The sequence below is a fragment of the Branchiostoma lanceolatum genome, chromosome 7 (genome assembly GCF_035083965.1).
Source record: "Branchiostoma lanceolatum isolate klBraLanc5 chromosome 7, klBraLanc5.hap2, whole genome shotgun sequence".
Lineage (NCBI taxonomy): Eukaryota > Metazoa > Chordata > Leptocardii > Amphioxiformes > Branchiostomatidae > Branchiostoma > Branchiostoma lanceolatum.
Window position 1 is genome coordinate 21,167,303 of NC_089728.1, and position 24,216 is coordinate 21,191,518.

Here is a 24,216-nt window from a genome sequence, read left to right on the forward strand (position 1 = left end):
GCCACTGTGCCATGGCGACGCCACAATACGATTGGGTGAAGAGAGACAACCTGGGTTAATCCAGCTTTCACCGAGCATCGTGCGCCAAAAAATGCTTTTAAATACAATTAATAAGGATTTTTTACATGCTAATCATGTTTCTTATTGTCACAGAATTACTATACTAGTTAATGGCACTGATAGAAGGCTACACTGTAGGGTGGACAGGATAGTTTGCAATTGTGGGAAAGTGGAGGAGTGTCGAGCATTATGCGGCAGTGAGCATCGCAGGACGCCTGGCGGTACCTTATTGCACTTATTACTCTGCTATTTACGCAGTGTGCTGTCGCATGTGTATGGTACGATGTATGTGAAAATGTGATGACCCGAGCTTTACGCTAATTGTTGGAATCAACTACATGATTCAGAGACTGACATAGTACGGTACAGCTTGTCAAAAAGACATTGAATTTCTTACTTTCGCAAGCAAAGTTAAAGGAGCTCCAAGTTCCATCTGAAAGACATCTAGCGTTGTTGATTCCCAATCCACTATACCCATAGTTACAGTAGAAAGAGCAGACTGTTCCAAATCGCTCTGTTGTAGGAGGCTCGTTGAAACATCCAGACTTGACAGCATTCGCTGGTGTAGCCAAGGCTGGACACTCAACAGCTGTGGAACAATTGAACAACACGACACATCACAACATAATCTGTATTCTAAGCAACCGCCAACGGAAATGGACACCGTAGCTGTGTGAATGATTGTTTGCAGATATAAACCATTAAACACATCTACGACCCGCATTATTTTGATGATCATAGTTTTGCACTTTTTACCTCTGCAAACCGGTTGCGAGCCGTCCCAATACGAGCTGGAACCGTCAAAGGACAGCACACAATGGCGGGAAGGCGAGCCATCCAACGTATACCCCTCATTGCACCTGAAAATTATTTACATTCTACCATTAGATACGCAGTACTCTGTTAGAAAATAATAACATGACATGGATCACATTGAATGCTAATGTAATCCAACGCCTCCTACACGAAGAACACCTCATATATTCCTGATGAATATAATAAAGCTTTGAAGTACCTGTATTGGCATTTGCTCCCGTAAAAGTCACCAGAGCAGTTCACCGAGCCACTTGCAGGAGCTTGTACCATAGGACATCGGTGTACTGAAAATAGAGATTTATTATGTAGTGTGAAGTCGACCGCACGAAAGTCTCTGCACTTTTTGTTGTCATTAAAGCTTCCAATAGATAAAATGACGAACACAATCAGAAATAAGTGATGATGAAGCCTGTACAGACGACTAGGTAATATCTAAAGCAAAAAAGGTATCGACGAACATTTAGATGCAAATTTCTTTTTTGTGGCTTACCTCTCACGACCACAAACACGTCGCATTGAGCTCGATTGTGCGCAGCATCCTTGGCAACATATGTGACTACAGTTGTTCCCTCAGGAAAAACGTCACCCGGCCCCTTTTGATTCACTGCCCTGCAAACATATGAAATGTATATTACATGTTATTGAGTTAGGCCACAGCAAGTAAATTTTATGAATGACATCCTCCGCAGACTCCAAAATCAATGAGATAGGGCGAAAAAAAACAAGGCGGGTACAAAAAACAAGATTCCTATATTTTCAAATTTTGAGATCATAAATCTTGTTAAACAAGACTTGCGAAAACAAAATATGATATCACGACCAACAGGTCTTGTATTCCACCAATGACATTTCTTATACAGTATAATATAAGACCACCTTGATTCAACAGTAAACATGTCATACCATCATGGGCATCCATACGCAATGGAACACCTGGGCAGCAACTATATTCAACTGGGTATTCATATGGAACACTGTGTCAACACATGCCATCAAATGCGAGCAATTGTGCCTCAATGTTGCTGGATCATATCAAGCAATTGCACAACATAGAGCCTTTGTCGTACATTCAAGAACAGCACATCGGATTACACGTTGTTGATAATAATGGCACAGAAATTACACACTATATTACAAGTTTGGCATGAGGGCTGCACAGTGTCTTCCTGTAAATTGGTGACGACGAGCAATCTTGTTACAACTTGCATACACAATAATTGTACAATGCACTTGTAGGGAGATTTCACAATTCTTACATTTTCAAATGCCATTTTATGGCATCTAGAATGTTTTTGCGATAGAACTGACTGTGGTTTGCGACAAATTGTATTATTTTCGGTATGTTGACCATTGCCGAAGGGTAAAAAAATCTTGTTTTTTTTTCAAAATCAGGCGAAAATTAATGAGCGCGCTGATGTCATCCATAAAATTTACATGCTGTGGCCTTAGGATGAAACATTGGACATTTCTACACGTTGAGATAAAACATCATTCAACAAATCATTCACTCATACCTGGATACATTGACGTTGTTAGAGTTGTCAGTTGCCACCGGTTCCGTGAAAAGTACAGTGGCAGATGTCTTTCCCGCGTCTCCAATGGCGTTAACGTAGGTGGGACATTGGCTGGTGAATCGGGGTGGCTCATGATCTATTGAGAAAAAGATATAGCAACTATCCCAAACATAATCACCGGTGCAATGGCCTAGTTGGTAGAGTGCTCGCCTTGCACACGGTAGGTCGTGAGTTCGAACCCCGGCCGGGTCATACCAAAGACTTTAAAAATGGTACATACAGCTTTCTCTGCTTAGCACTCAGCATTTGGGAAGAGTATGGATATTAAACACACATCACTACCAGCGGACCAGCCCCCTGCTGTAGTCACTTGCACAAATGTGTGTGGCCCAAGGGCTATAGAAATGAAGATGGGCGCCACCCCTATGCGTCTTTTTAAGACGCCCGGGTCACTTTAAACCAAACAGAGACACTTTGCCTTTTAAAGAAAGGCCGGCTATTCTTGAAACCGAATGGTTCATCTCCTAAAATCAAGTGTCCTGTTTGTTTTAACTCAATGCTCAATGGTCCTGTTATGCTATTGCCACAATTGATATTACAACCCAATGTTATACATTTCCTTGCAAACAGGATGACATCAGGGAGCGACTTGTTTATCTATTTTCTACTCACCTTTGCACGACGTTTTTCTGGTGTCACTCCACCGGCCATCAGGAAGGCATTGTTTGCTGAAGGGTCCAGTTATTGTGTACCCAGGATCGCAGTTGAAAATGCAGACCTCCCCGTTTGATACAGAAGGATTCAAACATGTCGGTGGGATGACCAGACCATTTTCCACAGTGGCCAGACCAGAACATTTGATAGCTGTTGAATAATATCAATGGATATCTACGGTTAGATCCATATATTTTCTAGTAAAAATGATGTAAGAATGAGAGTCGCGGCGTCATACACCGTATATACAAAATTGAGTGATATTTCCATAATGCTTACGATCACACAGCAGTGGCTCCCCAGTAAAAGTTCCGTTTCCTGTACACGTTCTGGTGACAGTTGTCTCGTTTGCCGGCCCCTTGTAACCTCGGTTACAATGGAATTCACAGCTGGCACCAAAGATAGCTTCCGGGGTGTTACAGCCAAAGACAAAACCATTGGCGACAGTTTGTAGAGAGCATGTCACGCCTGTGGAAAAAATAACTTAACTGAGAAGCATAAGGAATATGCCCAAGTACATTCTCATTTGGTTTCTATGCAATTGGTATTGATAGAAAAATGGCTTTTGATTCCCATACCTGTGCATACGGGTACGGAACCTGTCCAACTGGCTTGTAGAGTGTTGTTTCCAGTTCTCTGGCACGTCCTTGTCATTACAGTGGACCCATCAGCCATACTGTAGCCTGAATCACATGTCATCTCACACTGACTGCCCTGTACAGATCCTCCAGGACACGTTCCTTTTCCTGCCACAAGCTTAGAGATGCCGTTGACAACTGGCGGCAACCCTGGGCACCTTATAACTGGAAAAACAATTCATATCACTAACATTAGGTTATGTTCAAGAAACATGTGTACACAAGAGTGTTTTTATGTATTTCTTTGTGACGCTAATGAGATACTTACATTCTGTATTAAACTTTTGACTGCAATTTCCAACACAAAAAATGGGTCTTATCCACATTTTCGACTGCTCAACTCCAGTCCTCAGCAAGGAATGAACAATCCACTGTCTCTGTGGCGTCACGTTATGCAGATAGTACTCGTGACGTCACAGAGTCGGTGGATTTGTGTCATTCCTTGAAGTTGGAAATTGCCGTTTAACTCTGATACAGAATGACTTCTAACAACTCAGATGAACTTTCAAGTGAAGATACTAACATTGCTGTGATGTGCTATTCTATCACGGAAATGCCTCTATATTCTATGCACTTGAGGGTTATGTTAACCAACATTCCATGAAACGAATAATACTTTTTTTTTAATGTCATAGTCTTGAATGACCCAACATTGGTAATACTGTTCTCCCTCTAGGGGTGTACTAACAGTTACATCAACTAATAAAGCAGCGAAAGTGAGATGGCATGCTTCACCTTGTACGTCGATTGCCATCGTGCAGGACGCTCTGTTGCCAGCTGCGTCAGTTGCCTCGTACGTGAAAAAATGTCGTCCTTCGGGTAACTCCGTTTCTTTGCTTGTTGATCCAGCCAAAGCAGAAACTAAGTCTTTCCCGGCATCCTTTGCCTGCAATAAATCAGACGCAACTGACGCCGTATGCATTGTTATGTAAATTTGCAAACGTTCATATATATATATATATATATTGTCAACGTGTCCAATTTTTTCAATGCTCAGGTCGGCCTGTATTATCATCCCATCTGTTTTAAACTAATTTTATCTAGTTGATATTTTATGGCGTATCTACAATTACAGTAACACAAGATTACTGGTACATTGGTAGCGATAAAGAAAACAACTAGGGCTCTAACTAGGCTTGTATGCCGTTGGGTTATGGGATAGGCATCATGACTCACGATAACTGGTTCCCAGTGCCAGTCTACCGTAGCTGTGTCCTGACCTTCGTTAGCAACCAGTATGACATCATCCGGGCACTGCAACACTGGTGGCGCTATGTCTGAACAGTGGGAATGTATGACATTAGTTTTACGATTAGGTAGACTATACAATATATGTAGGATACAGATTCTGGTAGAACTTCAGATAGTTAGTCATGGTATGTTGCAGATAAACTGAGAATATGCTAATTTTTCTAAAGCTGGAATAGACCGAACAATCGTAAGCATTTGTACTTCATACAGTGGTCAGAGATTGTTTGGGAGTGAAAATGTTACATGTTTCACTTCATGCCTTACCACGACAGCGCAACTCCGTTCCATTCCATACTCCGCCGGGTAGACATGCCCTCTCTGTCGATCCGGCTACCGTGTACCCTTCATTGCACATGGCAGTGCACACTGCTCCGACGCTCTGACTTTGTTCCGGTTCAGTTCTGACGCCGCCATGAAAGCAGGCCGTGAGGTTACCATTGTTTGGCTTGGGGAGGTGTGCACACTTGATCTCTGGATGTATAAAAACAGCAAGAAAACTAAATGGTTCGGTATACGGTGTGGCTCAAACTAATCGATTGATAACTCTTTGATGATCATCGCTTTCGCAATTGTTGGCGGAAAGAGGCAAAGTTAAAGAAAAACAGTTTTCATGAATATATCATTGGTTATGAATGAACATTGAAACCAAGTGTTTTCTCCTGAAAGCTCTGCATGTGTGGGATATAAAACAAAGGTCCTATAAAACGCTGCAATGGATAATGCAGACACGGTGAGTAACACCCCGCGCACGTTAAAGAACCCACCACACCTTTCGAAAAAGAGTAGGGGCATGCCCCGGTGTGCGATGGTCCAAATCTTATAGTCCGGTCTGGGATGACATCTTGAAAAGGTGATAGTTCACCTGTTATGTCAATCCTTCCACAAAAACGTGGTAAATCAAAATAAATAAATAAATAAACATTGCAGAAGTTGGACATATCTGACTGATTGATGTACACATGCATTCCTTAAACGGGTTTGGAAGAAGACTGGCAGCTAGGTCCTCTACTATGGAATTTCATACCTTTGCAAGCGATGGTCCCATTCGTCCATTGCCCAACGCCATTATCATCTGCAGTGCATGTCCGCTGAACTGGAATTGCAGGCTCGTAGCCAGTGTTGCATCCAATGATGCAAGTAGCGCCATAGGGTTCCTCGGGTTGGGAACAGCCAAGTTTGTAGCCATTAGTTGGTGTTGGCAGACCAGCACTATCGCATGTAACAACTGCCCATGATGAAAAATAAAAGTTTTGAAATTAATTTCAAGATTCAATATATGCTATGATGTAAATGTAAGTTAAGACTTTTCGATGCATCAAATAAGTAATGATTATCAAAACTTAACTTTTATACAAGCCTACTTATATGTAAAGAACAAGCAAGTGAATGTCAGTTAAGACGGAACACATACCTTCACAAGATGGAAGAGTGGCATTCCAAGTTCCGTCTAAGAGACACATCAAGGACCTTGCACCGATCAGGATATGACCAGGACTACATGCAACACCGCAGACACTTCCAGTCGAAAGATCGTTGCCGAAAGGACAGCTCTGGTCAAATATTATCCTACCGTTTGCAACAGGTCCAAGCGGCGCACAAGTTGCCTCTGTATGGCAAAAATTAAAGATTGTTCACTCTTCTCATTTACTGTAAACTTTTAGTTCTTCAAGTAGTGAGATAAGGGAACAATTTTAAATAATATTTGTCTGCAAAGCAAAGAGCGCTGGCATGAAATGTGAGGTTGCATAGAAGGCTATCTACCCCATTTTGTTGAACCTAAGCGGCCATGGAAATATCAATAATCCACGTAATGGTTAATGTTTAAGTCAATGTTAACGTACCAATGCAAGTGGGGATGTTGCCGTCCCAGGCTCCTGTACTCTGGCCAGGAGCAGACGCCTTGCACGATACAGAGCTGTCACCCTGTAACTTAAAACCAGGATCACATTGGAAGTAGCAGTAGCTCCCGAAGATATCGCTGCAAGTGGTGTTGACCAACCATCCGCCGTTTTGTAATGCCGGAAGTTGCGGACACTGCACAGCTGCAATGCAAAGAATATGTATATTCTAAGGTACAGATTTTGATTTGACGGAATCGCCAATCATACCGGAAGAGATTGCGCGAATGAATGCATCAATGGGTGACTACTGGAGACGTTAAACATGTGGAATCGCCAATTGTACTGTCGGAGATCATGATCACGATCTCTGTCGACAGAGATTCTGATTGCGGTCACTGCTGGTATAATCACCTATTATGTCAAAATCGCTCTCTCTTTCTCTCCCTCTCTCTCGTTAAAGTACGATGACTACATTTGAGACTTTTGCACTGCTATATGCGACACATACACAGACAACGCATTTTCATATCAGATAAATTAGAATTTACTATCAATTAATGTTTCTCAAATTCAAATGGAAACTTGACAAGAAAAACAACATTGTATGTCTAGCATGAATGCATTTTTTCCTTCTGCAAGCTTAATATTGTGAATGATGATTGATATCAACTCACGCTGGCAGTTGTGTTGACTTGTAGATGGGGTCCAGTAAGTGGTATCTGTGGCCAGATCTAGATCGCATTTTGTGGCGGGATTCCCGTTGAGGTAGTACCCCTCATCGCAGGTGTAGTTGCACGTGGAACCATGGTTGTATTCATTGTCACAACGGACACTTCCGTGTTGAATAGGTTGCAATCGAGAACACTTGTGAGCTGGTGAAAAAAACATTTACTTTGTTAAAGCTGTAACTGTTCAATTACTAACACTAAAACCGCAGAACAGAGTGGATCATCATCATCATTTTTGCACTGCGCTAGCGCTGCAGACCCATGAAAACAAGCACAACACACATAATGTGTAAGGATACACACTGATCTTTTGCCTTCACTAGTCAAAGTTCAAGATCACTGCAAGGTAAAGTCATGACTTTCTTTTAAATGAAGGTTCCCTTGGTATCAAAGCAGAGTATGATACATATTTGAAATTGAACAATGGACACTAATGATCATAGTAAAAAGAACATCAAACTACCATGCAATATTCAGCTTGTGTTATCATAAAGATGGACAAATTAACGTTATGTGTTTAGCGAACATGAAGGAAAGAGTTTGAAAGCCTAAAAGCGAGTATTACAACACCAAAACATTAAAGTGAGTAAATATCTAAGTACATGAAAAAACTACTTACCTGTTATTGTGACCGTAAAAGAACAGTTTGCAGAATTCATGACCGAATCCGTCGCTGTGTACACTATGGTGTGAAAACCCTCCTCGAAACGCGACCCTGGAAGTTGACCCACAGCCAATAGAACACGGATGTCCTCACCGGAGTTGTCTACAGCTCCAGGTACAGTCCAAGAGACAACGGCAGAAACCGTGCCTTTTTCTGCTTGAGCAGAAATCGGGGAGGGGCAGCTTGGAAATGTGGGCGCTTCCACGTCTTTGGAATAGAGAAAAAGAGGGGAAAATGTTAGATTTTAAACCTTTTGCATACTGCAGGGCACCCTAGAAGGAGGTCGCCGTAGGGGACGACAGAGGAAATCCTCGCAGCAGAACATCGCAGAGTGGACGTCCCTTAGCTGGATGAAAGGCTGACTGCCGCCAGAAACAGACGAGCCTGGAGACAGATCTCCATCTTCACTGCTACCTTGTCCCCCGAATGACCCGAAGCTCAAGGGACTAGGTAGATAGGTAGGTAGAAATAACCTGATAATGAATGTTGTAATGAACCTCTCCCCATAGACATTATTTGTCAATGAAATATAATGGAATGCAAATATCTACTTACCCAAACAAGAGAATTCAACACCAGTAGTATTAGTCCATGTTCGTGAGGCAAGACATGACCTCTGGACAGATGGAAGGTATGTGCTGTTATTTGCTGGGAAGTACCCATCCTCGCACTCGTACGTACAGATGCTTCCGTAGTAGGTATTTCTCGTGCAGGACATTCTGCTGTTAGGTGGGGCCACCGGGGGTAAGCCACAGTCTTGAACTTAAGTTACAGAAAACAACCGCTTGGTCAATATTCAACTAAAGGTATATAAGCCAAATAAGAAAATATAAATACAAAAATATAAATGATTGATATTAGCAGTGTCAAACACGGTTCTGAGTTAACCTGTAGAAAGATGTACAAGATGGAGAACAACAGATGCCGTATCAAATATAGATCTTTTCTGCATGAGAAAGCTAAACTTAAGCATAGCGTGCAATTAGTCGTGATTTCATTTGCCTATGACGCATGCTTTTGATAGTGGCAAATGTATTTCTCCGAACAAAGTTTCCTTCATCTCAGCCTTATGAGGTTCAAGAAAATGTACTTACTGGAACACACGACGTGGGATCCTGTCCAGTAGCCATTGATACATGCACGCACTTCGGTACCAGATGATTTTGTGTAGCCTGTCTGACAGCTGTACCTGCATGTTGATCCTTCTGCCTCTCCTTGGCTACACGTCACGTAGCCGTCCGTTGGTTGTGGCAGTGATGGACAAAAGGTTGCTACAGGGTGTTAAATTTTGTTTTTGAATATTAGCATGGATTACTCAGTGATGTTTATAGACAAATGAACAATTTGTTGAACTATGAATAACGTTTCCCACCTTTTACATGCACTGTAACAGTGCAGGTGTTGATATTTCCTGAGTAGTCCCTTGCGAGGTAGATGTTTTTGTATGTGCCCAGTTCAAAATAGTCTCCAAAGTAGAAGACTCTGCCGGTTGAGCGGTAAGGTTGCAGTCCCTCCGGATTGTGTAGCCTGAGTGCAGTTTAAACACGTGCACACATATTAGTGTAAACCTAGATGAGTCTCGAATTAAAAGCGGTGGTAGAATTGGTCGATTGTCATTCCATAATGGAACTATGCATTGAAAAGTCGCTCACTGAATACGTGATATTTGTGAAAGATGTTACATTCCATTAATAGACAAAAGGGTGTCTTATTGATTTTAGAGTCTGCCAAGATACCTGTTGTCAATCGTAACCACATCGACATCGACATAGAATGAAGTCGTATAGATTTAGCCATCCCTTAGGATCCGTCATCTTGGATCGGCCATTTTTAAGTTTTTCGAAAAACATTCTTATAATCCCAAAACACAATGGTAATAGCCTAGTAACGTTAATCTGAATGTTTCTGGTTACTAAAATACCTGCTGTTTGTGACTAATTTGAAGGGGGAAAAAGCCTGTTTATACCTGAACTAATGATATGGTCTGCCAGCTTGGATTTTGACCGATGACGACATCAACTTATCATAACTTATGAATAACAAATCATGAAAGTTACATTAAATTACATATGATATTATTGATGCAGGAAAACTAGTGTGGTTGAGAAAGAAAGCCATTGGAACTTCATTGTTCAAACAGTGAAATTTGTGAAATAACCCTGTCAGAAACCTACTACCATGGCAACATGAAACATGATAAACTTATACTCTTACTATAAAATTATTACCAACTAAATTCTATAAGAAGTCACCAAATTTAGTAGGCCTACCATGTGTCGCTCAGCAGCTATATGACGTCAAAGTTGGCGCGGGCACTTTTAGCCCCCCCCCCCCAGTCTAGATAGGTTAATCCTTTCACGCTGTTTCATTATTACTATTTCATTATAACAAACAGTTAACGTTGCAGTGATACAGAAGATCTAGTTTCTCCATGAGTGCTTCTTATGTTAAACATTGCTCTTTACTAGTCTTAAGGCCCTCTTTTGAAGATTTTTCGTGGCAAAGTACGCTATAATCACATCCTGCCGTAAAAATAACTCCTAGGTAACAATATGATGGGACTATCTCTATCTCTTTATTACATGGTGAAAAACTAAGGTTATTGCATAAAAAGGCCTCTTCTGTTTAAATACTACAATTTTCGTTTTCGCCAGGTTGACGGTTAGCTTCCATTGTTGGCAATACCGATCAAGAGTGTTAATTGCATTCACGTAAAAGGACGAAGAGAAAATCAAGGCAACAAATTAAGAACTTACAAAACATTCAAAGAGATTAAGGTCATATGTATGTATATGTGAGATAATGAATTCTGATATCATCATCAGACGACGAGCTCTCGCTACGACTGGGTTATACCGCCCCTTTTACAGGGTGACATACCCTTTCGCTGGCTGTCATATATTGTGATATAGGCTAAGTATTATGTGTACATATTATGCTTGTAAACGCAACTGATGTTGTAACCTAGTGTATTGTGATTTTAATTTCAGACGATTGATTGTAATTTGAGATGATTGATTTAATAAGATTTAAGAAAAAAATTAAAAAAACATTCAAAGAGATTTATGAAAGAGAAATATATTTAAACATTGCAAAATTCGAACATCGCAGAGCAATGTGTAAACTCAGATTATGCAAATGAATTCCTAATTTGCATAATCAATTCTAAAGTGCCTTAATATCTAAGTGGTAAATGATAGGACTGTCAATATTGCGACATGTGTAAGTTAGCTAATGGTGTTAATGACCAAGCATAGTTTACGTAAATGTGTCAGTTATTTGCATAAACAGAATAGTTCATGGAGATATGAGGTCTCCGAACTCTTGTTGTTTAAGAAATTCAATGTCTTGTTGCTGAAACTGTGGAGCAAGTACTATCACATATGCTGTTACGTATACGTTTGTACACAATTAACAGGCTATTCAAAGGCTACTCACCCAACATTTCCATCTCTACTATCATGTATGTCAAGTTGCCATCCGATGTAGACTCTGCTCTGGCCTGGATACAGGGTACGCTGTATCATACGAGGGCAGCCTGTGATAGCAGGCGGTGAGGTATCTAAAATGACATAGTTCAACAGAAACAGAGTTTAGTGCTTCAATATATATGGACAGGGTGGCGATCTCCGACTTGCACGTTCCTTGTAGGCCAGAGGTTTCGTATTTTGGATAAGTACACTAAGGAATCGAACGTATCTATAATTTACGCCATAGTGTGCGTGCTGGCCAAAATGTGATTGCAAGCGTGTCGAGTCTGCATGTATGTAATATCGGGGATTAGTAATATCAACAAGGAGGTTTCAATAGAGGATGGCTAATTTGAACGTATCAATAATTACAGTACACAGCTGTAGGTAGCATTGGTCAGATAGGTAGATATTGACATTGCAATTGGCAGTATGGATGGAAAATCTTAATGTTGTCACAGCAATCTACTGACAAATAAAGGATGAGTACTGAATTTTCTGCTATCATAACACACACACATGCACATGCACATATACACACACACATGCACACATACACACACACACACATACACACACACACACACACACACACACACAAAAACACACACACACACACACACAATAGGTAACAAGACGAATATCACCGGTCACCTGGTGGCACGTATCGTCGACGACGTCGTCTGAAGGCATCTGAAACGTAGAATGCGATATAATGTCAATAGAGTGACTGATAGGGATGCAATACAAATAGGTGCCAACGCACTGCCACTCAGCACAGGGCGGATGCACTGGCCTCTAGTCTACATAAGTGGGGTCAGACGTGCTTTGGTCCGCTTTACGTTCCCAAAATGGTCCCATTTCCAACCTTCCTTGTAATGTGGATGGTCACAGTTGTGTCTCTAGCATTGTCAGTATGTGGAGGCAACACTACAGTTCTTTTATTAAACTCTGTCAATACAAATACCTGTAAGTCCTACATAGACGACACTATCAAAGCAGGCGTTAGTTATGATCCTAGTATGTCTAACGTTACACCTGTATTTGAAATATGTGCAGCGATTAACCGGCTACCTAATGGGAAGTCCTGTGACGTAGATGGTTTGTCAGCTGAACACCTGAAGAACGCGGGGCCTCGACTGATCACGTTACTCTCCCTGTTATTCTCAGCCATGTTGCTTCACGGCCACATCCCCCCAGTCCTGCTTAATGTTGTTCTTGTCCCGTTAATAAAAAAAACAAAATCTAAACCCCTCAATCAAAAAAAAAACTACCGGCCGATTGCCATTTCCAGTCCCCTATTTAAACTGTTTAATATATTCTTCTTGATCGTCTGGAGAGCTATCTATCTACTCCGGCGAACCAGTTTGGCTTCAAACAGTATCACGGGACTGATTCGTGCATCTTCGCCTTTAAAGGAGTCCTAAACTCCAGAAGGGGGTGTTATTTTCCACTAGATTATATATAAATGAATACATAATCAGCCGACTTTTTACAGAATTTTGCTTATGGTGAATTACACAAGGTGTGTTTTTTTTAAACAATATGATACTCACTAAACCCTTGCAGACCCTACCCATGTATTCCCTATGTGTAAACATACATCTTTAATGGTGAGTATTTTTGGCATAGATGAGGGGGGTTAAGCACAATAAGAAGGCCAATTGTTAATAAGATAGAAAAGAATACAAAGCAAGGCGAGTTTTTCTTAACCACCATGACATTATTTTTGTAGTCTAACTTTTGTCAGGCCTTGTCAGGCACATTGTAATAAGCCATAGGCTGAGGTTGTTTAATTTAATTAATCAGAAAATAGAGGGTCGTCTGGGGAATTCGGTAGAATACTTATTGTGTTTTGATGCCCACTGGATTAGTGGGTACTTTATCGTATACTGTAAAAAGTATTCATTTTTACTTCCTAAAATTATCATCTATTGGAAAATAACTCCCCCCTCTGGATTTTAGGACTCCTTTAAAGAGGTTATCTCTTACTTTAAGTGTCCAACTGTGTCGAGGCTCCCCAGTCTTTTTATGTTTTCTTGATGCTTCTAAAGCATTCGATCGTGTTAACCACTATACATTGTTTAACAAACTGCTCAACAGAGGAGTGCTTGTGTATTTAGTACGAATCATTCTGTGTTGGTTCCATATGCTGTCCTTCAGAGTGCGCTGGGGACTACCAGCAACGGTGTTCCCCAGGGGAGCATATTGTCTCCCATTTTATTCAACATATATATGGCTGATCTCAGCGACCAGTTAAACAATGCCAAAGTGGGATGTTTTATTGGCAAGGTTTCCGTAAACCACTTAATGATGTATGCAGATGACATATACCTCATCTGTCCTTCAGCGAAATCCTTACAAAAGTTAGTAAGTATATGTGAGGCCTTTGGTGCTGACAATGCAATGATGTCTTAATTTGTGATAAGAAAACCAATTGTGTGGCTTTTCCATACCCCCGCCTACATTTGAATGGTGCGCCACCCTCAGTGGAGTTATACGGCACCCTTCTGGCCTACGTTTCCTCGGCCACATACTTGTGATTTCAAATTACCCCCAACCTTTCTGATGACGATTCAATTCGAAAAATAACTAGCATCCTTTTTGTATCACAGTGTTCTGCCATGTACTGCGCACAACTGTGGACCAACCACAGTGGCGGTGCAATGCAGAGACTCCGGGTGGCTTACAATGACGCATTTAAAATGTTATTATCTCAGCCTATGAGTACTAGTAATAGTCTACTCTTGGCGCACTCATTTGTGACTCGTCTCCTTGCGTCTGGAAACAGCATAATTCAACTGCTATGCGGCAACTTATACCTTGAGACATGAAGAGACCAAAGTCAGCATTTGGCTCTATCCGATAGACAACCCAAGAAGCTTACATTGATCGCGAAAATCAGAATTTTCGACGGGTACGGGGCCGTACACTGCATGGAATTGACACAAATCCTGATGGATACGAACTGTGATCTGCATTTTGTATTCCGTATAAACAGCGGCCTTGGATCCTGACGGATCCATCATTTGGGGGACCAATATTCAAGTTAAGTTACATATACACGTTGTATGCTTTCTGATTATTATCTTCGCCGAAAATTATGTTTTTGGTTGAGCCAGCTGTTTGGTGGGTCTGTATGTATGTCAAGAGCATAACTCAAGAAACCTTTGATGAATCTTTATGATTTTTGGTAGGTGTGTAGAGGTTGTGCAAAGGAAGGTCAAGTTCAAAAATGACTTTTAATTCTTGTGTGTTTGTATGCAGGCAAAAAAAGTGACGGAAACGTTGATGGATCCTCATGATTTTTTGTAGGTGTGTAGATGTTGTGAACACGGAAGTCAAGTTCAAAAATGGTTCCCCTGACATTTTCCTTCAGTACTGCAGCGGGCTTTGTGTGGATGTGAATTTGTATGTGGACAACATAACTCCAGAAGCTGTTTATGGTTCTATATGATATTTAGTGGATGGGTAGGGTTTACAGAAAGGAAGGCCAAGTTCGATAATGGGCCTTCTAGCGGGTACCTAAGGTACTGCAGCGGAGCTTCAAAATTTTGGCCATATTTTCTGAAAGTGCTATGGTCATGAGTTTTGTGTGGTAGATAGCTCATGCCACAGGAATTAAGTTAAGTTTGGGCCCCCTAGCGTCTTGTTTGGAACTGCAGTGGGTGTTTTTGTTTTGACCTTCGGCCATGAATAACTTGAGAAGGGGTCGACAAATCGTCAAGAAGTTTGGTATGTAGAGAGCTCAGATGGTGCTTTACACAATCAATGACTAATTATGCAAATCAGGAGCTAATCTGCATAATTAGTAAGGATAGTTTGTAAATACACTACATTACATAATGGGGCATGTGACAGTGTTCCCGAAACAGGTCGACAGTGGGCCTTGCCTAAAAGTACAAATAAACAGATGGGGCACATAAATAAACAGATGGGGCAGTGTGGGTCCGGTTGGTTTTTATCGTGTTCAGTTTTGGCATTTTTGTCCAACACACGGTTGGAGACATAACGAAAAGGGGACAAAATAGAAAGCCTGACAAAAACACCTAAAAACATGTCAAAAACCAGCCGGACCCACTCCTCTGCTCAGAGAGTACACTGCACCAAATTAGAAAACTGCACCACTGCTAGGTATTACCTAGCACCGTATGGAAAAGTCACATGTACTATGTCTTGCAAAATGTGTATGATATGGAATAAAGATTTATTCTATTCATATATATTGACTGTACCATTTAATTATAACTTTCAATCTTTTTGATGACACATATCAGCACACTATACACATATACTAGTCCTGTACCACCAAATGATTTGTATCCCTATCTAGACTGGACTCACCCCCCCCCCCCCATCATAACTTCCAAACGGTGTGGTGTATGATCAAGTTTGCAGGGGTGATAAGCATGTACATGTTAATCACTCTCCACAATAAGCCTTGATTATTTGGCAGAGATAATGTGTTCGTGGAACTCTAGTTACTTCCTTCTTTCTATCCTCACATTGTATAAGGCAAGGATCAGGGCAAACAATACCAGGACCCTAACTGAAATATTTTCGATGTTTGCTATCTATTCACTACATGTGCGTTTTGACGTCCAATTCTCATTGCGGAAACCAAATTATGACATTGCCATCTTAAAGTTCTTGTTACAGAACGTGTCTATCAAAACATGCACAGTGCTCTTTTATACATGTAGTCAGCTTTTCCGGGCCTCTGCTATGAATGAGTGCCATAAAAGTTTTCTCAAGTTTTATTTAATGTTTCCGCACCAGAATATGTTTGGGCTGATGTGGCCTGAAAGCCATATACCATCAGAACGCAATACAAGAAACAGAAAGGTTAACGGAAGAAATAACGCGGGATGAATTTGACGAAAGTTTCAGAGAGAAGAGTTCATAATCAGGGTTAACTGCACAGTTTTTTTCTGACCTAGAAAGCCACTAAGTTTTACTGATCAGAAATTCATTATAGTAAATATGATAAATCATAAACCGTGATTAATCATTTCAACGCACTCTGTCCGTAACCTCTTGCATGTCATGAGTTATGTTTGCCAAATTATGTACTAGTATGTGGAAAAACAGACAGACACCAACCGGACACACGGAATTAGTAACACAACAAAAACAGGTTGGGGTAAGAAAAAACAAGAAGGCATTCCTATATAGCCTGGACGCCAAAATTCTTCCAGGACCTGAACAGGCCAGCTATAGCTCCTCGGCTCCAGGACATGACAACATGCCCCCAAGGAAATTTTACTACAGATCCCCTCGGTTATACCCTCGATTAGCTAGCGGAACATGTGTTTCGATTCCAGGCCACGGAAGGCGAAGGAATCGGTCTTTGTGTTACCATTTTGGATCCAGGTGGAAGTCTAGAACTAGGGCGGCACTTTCTAATCCGCCCACAGCAGGGCGCAACCAACCGCCGACAGCAGCGCGTAACCGACAGCAGGGCGCAGCCAACCGCCGACAGCAGGGCGTAACCGACAGCATGGCGCAACCAACCGCCGACAACAGCGCGTAACCTACAGCAGGGCGCAACCCACCATCGACAACAGGGGTAACCGACAGCAGGGCGCAACCAATCACCGACAGCAGGGCGTAACCGACAGCAGGGCGCAACCAACCACACACAGCAGGGTGTAACCGACAGCAGGGCGCAACCAACCGCACACAGCAGGGTGTAACCGACAGCAGGGCGCTACCAACCGCTCACAGCAGTGTGTAACCGACGGCAGGGCGCAACCAACCACAAAGAGCAGGGCGTAACCAACAGCAGGGCGCAACCAACCACACAAAGCAGGGCGCAACCAACCGCTGACAGCAGCGCGTAACCGCAGGATGCAACCAACTGCCGACAGCAGAGCATAACCGACAGCAGGGCGCAACGAACCTCCGACAGCAGGGCGCAACCAACCGCACACAGCAGGGCATAACCTACAGCAGGGTGCAACCAACCGCCGACAGCAGCGCGTAGCCGACAGCTGGGCGTAACTGACAGCACAAAGCAGGGCGTACCCAACAGCAGGGCGCAACCAATCGCACAAAGTAGGGTGCAACCCACCACCGACAGCAGGGCGTAACTGACAGCAGGGTGCAACCAACCACCAACAGCAGCACTTAGCCGACAGCAGGGCGTAACTGACAGCACAAAGCAGGGCGTAACAGACAGCAGGGTGCAACCAACTGCACACAGCAGGGCGTAACCGACAGCAGGGTGCAACCAACCGCACACAGCAGCGCGCAACCGACAATAGGGCACAACCAACCGCACATGGCAGGGCGTAACCAACAGCAGGGTGCCACCAACTGCACAAAGCAGGGCATGACCGACAGCAGGGCGCAACCAACCGCCGACAGCAGCGCGTAACCGACAGCAGGGCACAATCAACCGCACATAGCAGTGCGTAACCAACAGCAGGGTGCAACCAACCGCACACGGCAGGGCGTAACCGACAGCAGGGCGCAACCAACCGCCGACAGCAGGGCGTAACTGACAGCAGGGTGCGACCAACCACCGACAGTAAGGCATAACTGACAGCAGGGCGTAACCAACCGCACACAGCAGCAAGCAATCTTTTTTTTTCAAGCAATCTTTTAGGATGCCATATGACCATTCGGGAAATGTATTCAGATAACCATTTAAAGGAACCAAAACCTTGCCCTGGGGAAGTTGTAAAGGGAGTGCTCCTACTGTGAGCTGCCCAGCAGGTTGAGGGCTGGATTAATCCCCCATACCCACATAAATTCATAAAAGGATTAGATGTCTGCCAGCCTGGGACAATAGCAGGGACAGATTACCATAATAACTGTCAGAGAATTCAAACTTTTTTTCTGTACTGGTTTTTCTATGAACAGTTTCAAACAATGCAGAATGGCCCAGATATCTATCAAAAAGTCACATAATCCAAGGAAGTTTCAATCAGGTTGGATAATCAAGACAATGCTATCTACAACTTTCAGTTTGGGGGAAGTCAACCTTGTTCAAGTTTTCAAACTTTCAAATCGACCCTGTCAACGTTGTGTTAGAGTGTCTGAATAGATATGAATTTTCAATGTTTTCCCAACATTAGCCTAGGTAGTTGTGTGTCTAGAAATATGACTTGGGATTTTTGCGTCTTCTTGTTGTTGTAACCAGCATAGAATAGGGCTCTGTGGAACAGTACATATAACTGCTAGCCAATGTCTCAAAGCTAAATTGCAAGCCAGTATTGTCATTACTTTATTTCTTGGCTAACTGTCCTTCAAGCTAACTTCTTTATGTGTAGCCATACTTCAAATTCTTATATGTTATCTATAGATTTCAAATATGACTTGAAGAGTAACTTGTACATGGTAAACTTTCTCAGCCAGGCCTCCACTGATGTGCACTGTACGGCTGCCAGGCGCATACTGGAGGCTATAGTTTACATTATCCCGTATTTATATAGTTTTACTGGGGTCTTTAACGAAGTTTGATCCATTGTTCAAAATCCTAGCGGCTTTGGTACTCCTCGAGATAGCAAAACAGATAAAAAAGCTTGTACCTGCGGCATCCGTCGATCTCCAGCCTGACGTAGTCAAGCCCGAAAAGGCCAGGAAACGGCCCACGCCTTATGACAAAGTGACGGACCTAAACAGAATTGTTTTCGAATAATTTTTGGTTGTTTGTTATGATGATAAATGAAAAGATAGGCATATTAATACACCATCAGTGCACAAAAGTAAATGTCTATAACTGTATATCTGTAGTGATCTTGATTAATTGAGAAAAACACAAGTACCGTATTTCGCACGTGGTTGCCTATTGAATCTTTATAATTTTTGTTACCTTGTTTCTGAGTGAAATGCAAATGTACAAATTACCGCTGACTTCATATGGCATGTGTATCAAATGGTACCACCATTTGTGGTGTCCTGATAACCCCCATGCAGGGCCTTTTTATTATCTAATACAAGCTAAATGTACACAATGATTTAGCAGGGAACTTACTAGCTACTATTTGCGATAGTCCAACCCCTTCGAAATCCCGATAAAGACCTCCCAGTCACGGCTCGCTTTATGGGCGGCCCAAATTTACGACGCTTGTTTTTGAATCAGTAGATGTTCCTCTCTCTCCAGCAACAGTAAAACAATTCACCAAGCCACTGCCCATGTGAGATAATGCGCTTTGAAAGTGACAAACATTCATAGAGATGAAAATTATGCTTTCATTGGTTCCGGTAATCCCCTAGCGCACGCTCTTAACTTCCCCTTCACATTTTGGTCTATAGAACTATGAAACCTGTAGAACTGTAAGGGTAGTCATCGAAACTTCAGTAATTTTTAGCCATAGATTACGTTATTTCGGAGGGTCTTGGAGGGGGGTCCCAGATCTCCATTGCGAAAAATAGCTGGTGTTCTAACCCTATCTTGACTGGGCTTTTATTAAATATCTGGGACGGGAGGAGGAGGTGTCATTGAGCTCCTATCATAACTTCCAAACGGTATGGTTTGTGATCACCAAATTTTCAGGGAGTGATATGCATGCCAACCTCAATAACTACTGTAATTTTGGTATCATTATGACGTAATATGACGTCATCGATGTGATTTATTAGCTGAAAAGGGAATTCCCGTAATATCTAAAATAAAAAATATAGTGTCTTATTAATCTTAGGATTTTCCAAGACATCTGTTGTCAATGGCAACTACATTGACGTCAAAATGATGGCAAAGAATGACGTCATGCGTATTCAGCCATCTCTTGCGATCCGCCAAATCGGGCATTTTGACATTTTTGAAAATACATTTTTTTCCACTTACAACCCAAAAACACAATAAAACTAGACTGGAAACGTTACTCAGGATGTTTATGGTTAACAAAATATCAGGTAGTGACGAATTTCAATGGGAAAAGCCTTGTAGCACCCCCCCTCCCAGTCTAGATGTGGTTGATTATGTAGCTGTTCATAGTTCCACATACCTATCTCACATACAAAGTATGAGCCGATCTTCCCACCTCTGTCTGGTTTTACCTGCCTTTCTTGTCCAATGCTAGGACCTTATTTAAAGAAAGTCCCAGTGATGTCTACCTTGACTTAGGAAATTTCATTTGGAGCCATATGATGTTATTGGCTAAAGGAACAGAAAAGTGATCACGGTCAAGTTTTAACTCACTGAAGAGCTAATCTTCCACTGGTCGTAACAGGTCGTAAATGAAGGCCGGGTAAATTTCCCTAGCTCTTTTTGACAAGTACAAGACATTGGACCACGGCTTAACATCCCGTCCTAAGGACTGCAAACCTTTCCGGTAGGGTGCATGTCGGATGAGCGACACAGTCGGGATCGATCCCGGGGCTTCTAGTTCCAGAGGTAAGATCGCTAACCACTGGACTACGCACGCTACGTTAACTGGGTGTGGTCGAATTCACTCATTATGCTTGTAGAATGATGATTAGAAATTGCATAAGAATCAAGATCGTTTCTTAACACACATTGTACTTTACCCTTTCGATAAAATAACAGAATAGAAGACAAGACTCAAAGCATTTGCTTGACAGAAAAGATCACTACAATATTTGCATGATAAATCTGGTAACAGCTAGTCCTAGTAGCTAACAAATTTCACTCTAGATCTCTATGGACAACCAAGCAATCTCAGGGCCATGTACCTGAGGCTGACACTGGATAAAATTGTTTATCAAAGTGTACAATGTTTAACTTAGTGTTTTTTTCCAACTCGGGATTGTTAGATTTAAAACTATACACACATGCGGTACATGTACTGCGTGATTTGTACAAACAATTTTGACAGATGTGACAGATGAGAGATTTCATTTCTACCTTGACTCCCCCTACTGTTTGGACGCGTAACCATGTACTTTGACAGATAAAGGGTCATATATCTTAGGCTAGCATAACACAAACACGCAAAATATATCAAATTGTAGAATTTCAATGGTCGAGTTGGTTCATGTACTAATTTTCACGAACAATTTTGACGAGTTTGAAAAAAAAAAAACACTTTGTAATACCTTACTGAATACCAAAAAAAAAGAATGTTACTGCTGGGAACCGACAAAAAAAGAACATTTAAATCCCTGGTACCAATCTTAAACCTAACGAATCTAAAGCAAAAGCAGACACCTCTTCCACGTAAATAATATTTGTTGAAATCTTTCTCGTTTGAGACAATCTTGAACAAAACCATGCTGTATTTTCTGACTCTGGAGTCCGAATCTAAAGCAACAAAAACTTTTTACTATGGATACATTTTGTCCATGCCATAGGCCTTTTAACACACAAAAAATGCGAACCTATTAATTGTCGATTAGCACAATGTCAAAATGCTAGGCTCACAACAGTATCACGACCAGAGGATTTCTCAAACGGAACAGATGGGGGGGGGGGTCAAAGAGGTAAAGGCAAAACATTACACATCTCTAGTTAGACCAAAGTTAGAGTATACTGCTACAGTCGCAGATCAAGAGACTCGCTAGTATATAGCATGCGTTGAACGTTGCAGGAAATAATTAAGGCAGCGCAGAAGCGAGCACTGCCGCAGAGCAATCTGGGCTGGCCCACCCTTCAAGACAGAAGAAAGCAAGCAAGCCCGTTTGTTCAATAAAGAAGTCATTGCTATAGTTGGGCAACACAAGCATTTCCCTGCTTCACACTCTGTACCAGGGGTGTTATGATTGCATGGGTTAAAAATTGTGACTTTTTCACTGTGTGCTGTTGCAGAATAAACACATGGGCCGGGGTTTCACCCCAAACTTGCACAATCAGCCCAGGACAGAGCAGTGAAGCTCACTCTCTCACTTTTTTTTTTCACCCACCCATTTTGGGTGAACACCCCTAAAACAGCCACTTAGCCCAAGATACTTGAGCATTCCCGTAAAGCCCAGGTTACACACTGCCGAACATGGGTCCCGAACACCAGCTGACTCGGGTCGGCTGTAGTTTGTTTGAACCTTTGTTTATTCATGATAAGCTCAAATCGGCACACATGCCGCTTTTCGTTGAGGTCATGAGGGAAGAGGTAAGGGTTGAGGAACATTCTGGCCAAGGACTTGGTCTGACCAGTTTTTAGGCCACACCTATCTTTTACATGTCCCGACCATCTCCAAACCAGTACATGAATTACTCCTGACTGAGCCCCGAATGATTTCTAACCTACTCCCAACCATCCCGACCTCCAGCCGCAGACTGTCAAATCTTTGCTGAATACATGTTAACCGATTGCTAACCCTCTCACGAATTGAAATGGACACATTGAATGACTTTCAAAAAAGGCCTAGGGGACATTTTCGTTTTTACTCAAAATAAACCATTCCTCTATGTTTCTTACATCACCGAGAGATCGAATTCGGATCACGTTTAGTTTTAATACCGTAACGGCTTTCAGCTTCTTCCTTGTTTTTGGTCGTGTGAAGGTCGGGGGTGATTCGCCCACGTTCTGGTAAAAGTCACTTGGTTGGGAATGAGTTAGCAGAGATTCGTCCATGGCCTTCGGGTGAGTCATGGGTAGGTTGGAAACTAGTTGGTAGTAGGCCAGCAGTGGTTAAGGTTCTAATCTTACTGCTGACTTACTCCCGAACACCAACCGACCGATACTAGCCGACCTTGCCGAACATCAGCGGAACAGCAGTCAAGCCATTCCAGACCTCCAGTCCAGAGCCGAATGTTTACGTTCGGTAGACCAGTAATTATAAGCTTGAAAAGTCCACTCTCTCGTATAAACACCCAGACGAATCTCTGAACAGTTATCACAGAAACACATGGGTTGACGGAAAACTTCACAACAAATCACTGGTTAAAATCACATTCAACTTACCGGTTTCGGTGAGAAACACGAGGGATACAACGACAACTACTCCCAAGATGAACAGCGTCTTCATGACTGAAGCATAATTGAAATACTAAACAATGTGTGACCAACGATATTTTGAGGAAGGCTGTCCTGGATCCTGACGGAAATTGTATTGAAAAACGAATAACCAAATCAAAGGCCGTGGACTTTGTCAAGCAACTTATCTTATCGCTGGTAAATATCCACGTCACCAAAATTCACTCAGAGGGATTTGCATATGCCATGCCTTATAAACGTTTCCATAGACACCAACTCTTACAGATCACCTAATGTGATAACATGTATCAAAGATTATAAAAAAATCAATATAACACTTGATCTTACCATCGAGACCCCCACTATGAAATAGCCTAAGCATGTTTTTATTTATTATTCTACCTTGACTCCCCACACTGTTTGGATACGTAACCATGTACTTTGGAAGATAAAGAATGAAATTGCACCAACAGGGCCATATACCTGAGGCTGACACTGGACAAAACTGTTTATCAAAGTGTACAATGTTAGTACTAGTGTTTTTTCCAACTCGGGATTTCTAGATGTAAAAATTATACAACATGCAGCACACATCACAAAATTATACACACATGCGGTACACAATTATACACATCACGCAGTACATGTACTGCGTGATTTGTACAAACAATTTTGACATGTGACAGATAAGAGATTTTATT

At 42.0% G+C, this 24,216-nt stretch overlaps 1 protein-coding gene across 1 annotated transcript in view; it reads right to left on the bottom strand.

Moving 5' to 3' along the window:
* The window catches only part of LOC136438709 (uncharacterized), a 46,179-nt gene extending 22,544 nt beyond the window's left edge, over window positions 1-23,635 (bottom strand). Inside the window, exons 1-22 of the mRNA XM_066433622.1 lie at window positions 23,504-23,635; window positions 12,351-12,389; window positions 11,665-11,788; window positions 9,599-9,753; window positions 9,321-9,497; window positions 8,782-8,988; window positions 8,182-8,433; window positions 7,509-7,706; window positions 6,835-7,035; window positions 6,405-6,599; window positions 6,018-6,218; window positions 5,258-5,464; window positions 4,919-5,019; window positions 4,478-4,628; window positions 3,683-3,907; window positions 3,384-3,572; window positions 3,063-3,254; window positions 2,391-2,526; window positions 1,367-1,485; window positions 1,076-1,160; window positions 817-920; window positions 458-649 (exon numbers count right to left, since the gene is read on the bottom strand). Of these exons, the coding sequence (XP_066289719.1) occupies window positions 458-649; window positions 817-920; window positions 1,076-1,160; window positions 1,367-1,485; window positions 2,391-2,526; window positions 3,063-3,254; window positions 3,384-3,572; window positions 3,683-3,907; window positions 4,478-4,628; window positions 4,919-5,019; window positions 5,258-5,464; window positions 6,018-6,218; window positions 6,405-6,599; window positions 6,835-7,035; window positions 7,509-7,706; window positions 8,182-8,433; window positions 8,782-8,988; window positions 9,321-9,497; window positions 9,599-9,753; window positions 11,665-11,788; window positions 12,351-12,389; window positions 23,504-23,567 (3,514 nt within the window). The 5' untranslated portion in view covers window positions 23,568-23,635. The remainder of the gene's footprint in view (window positions 1-457; window positions 650-816; window positions 921-1,075; window positions 1,161-1,366; window positions 1,486-2,390; window positions 2,527-3,062; window positions 3,255-3,383; window positions 3,573-3,682; window positions 3,908-4,477; window positions 4,629-4,918; window positions 5,020-5,257; window positions 5,465-6,017; window positions 6,219-6,404; window positions 6,600-6,834; window positions 7,036-7,508; window positions 7,707-8,181; window positions 8,434-8,781; window positions 8,989-9,320; window positions 9,498-9,598; window positions 9,754-11,664; window positions 11,789-12,350; window positions 12,390-23,503) is intronic.
* Window positions 23,636-24,216: the final 581 nt, after the last annotated feature.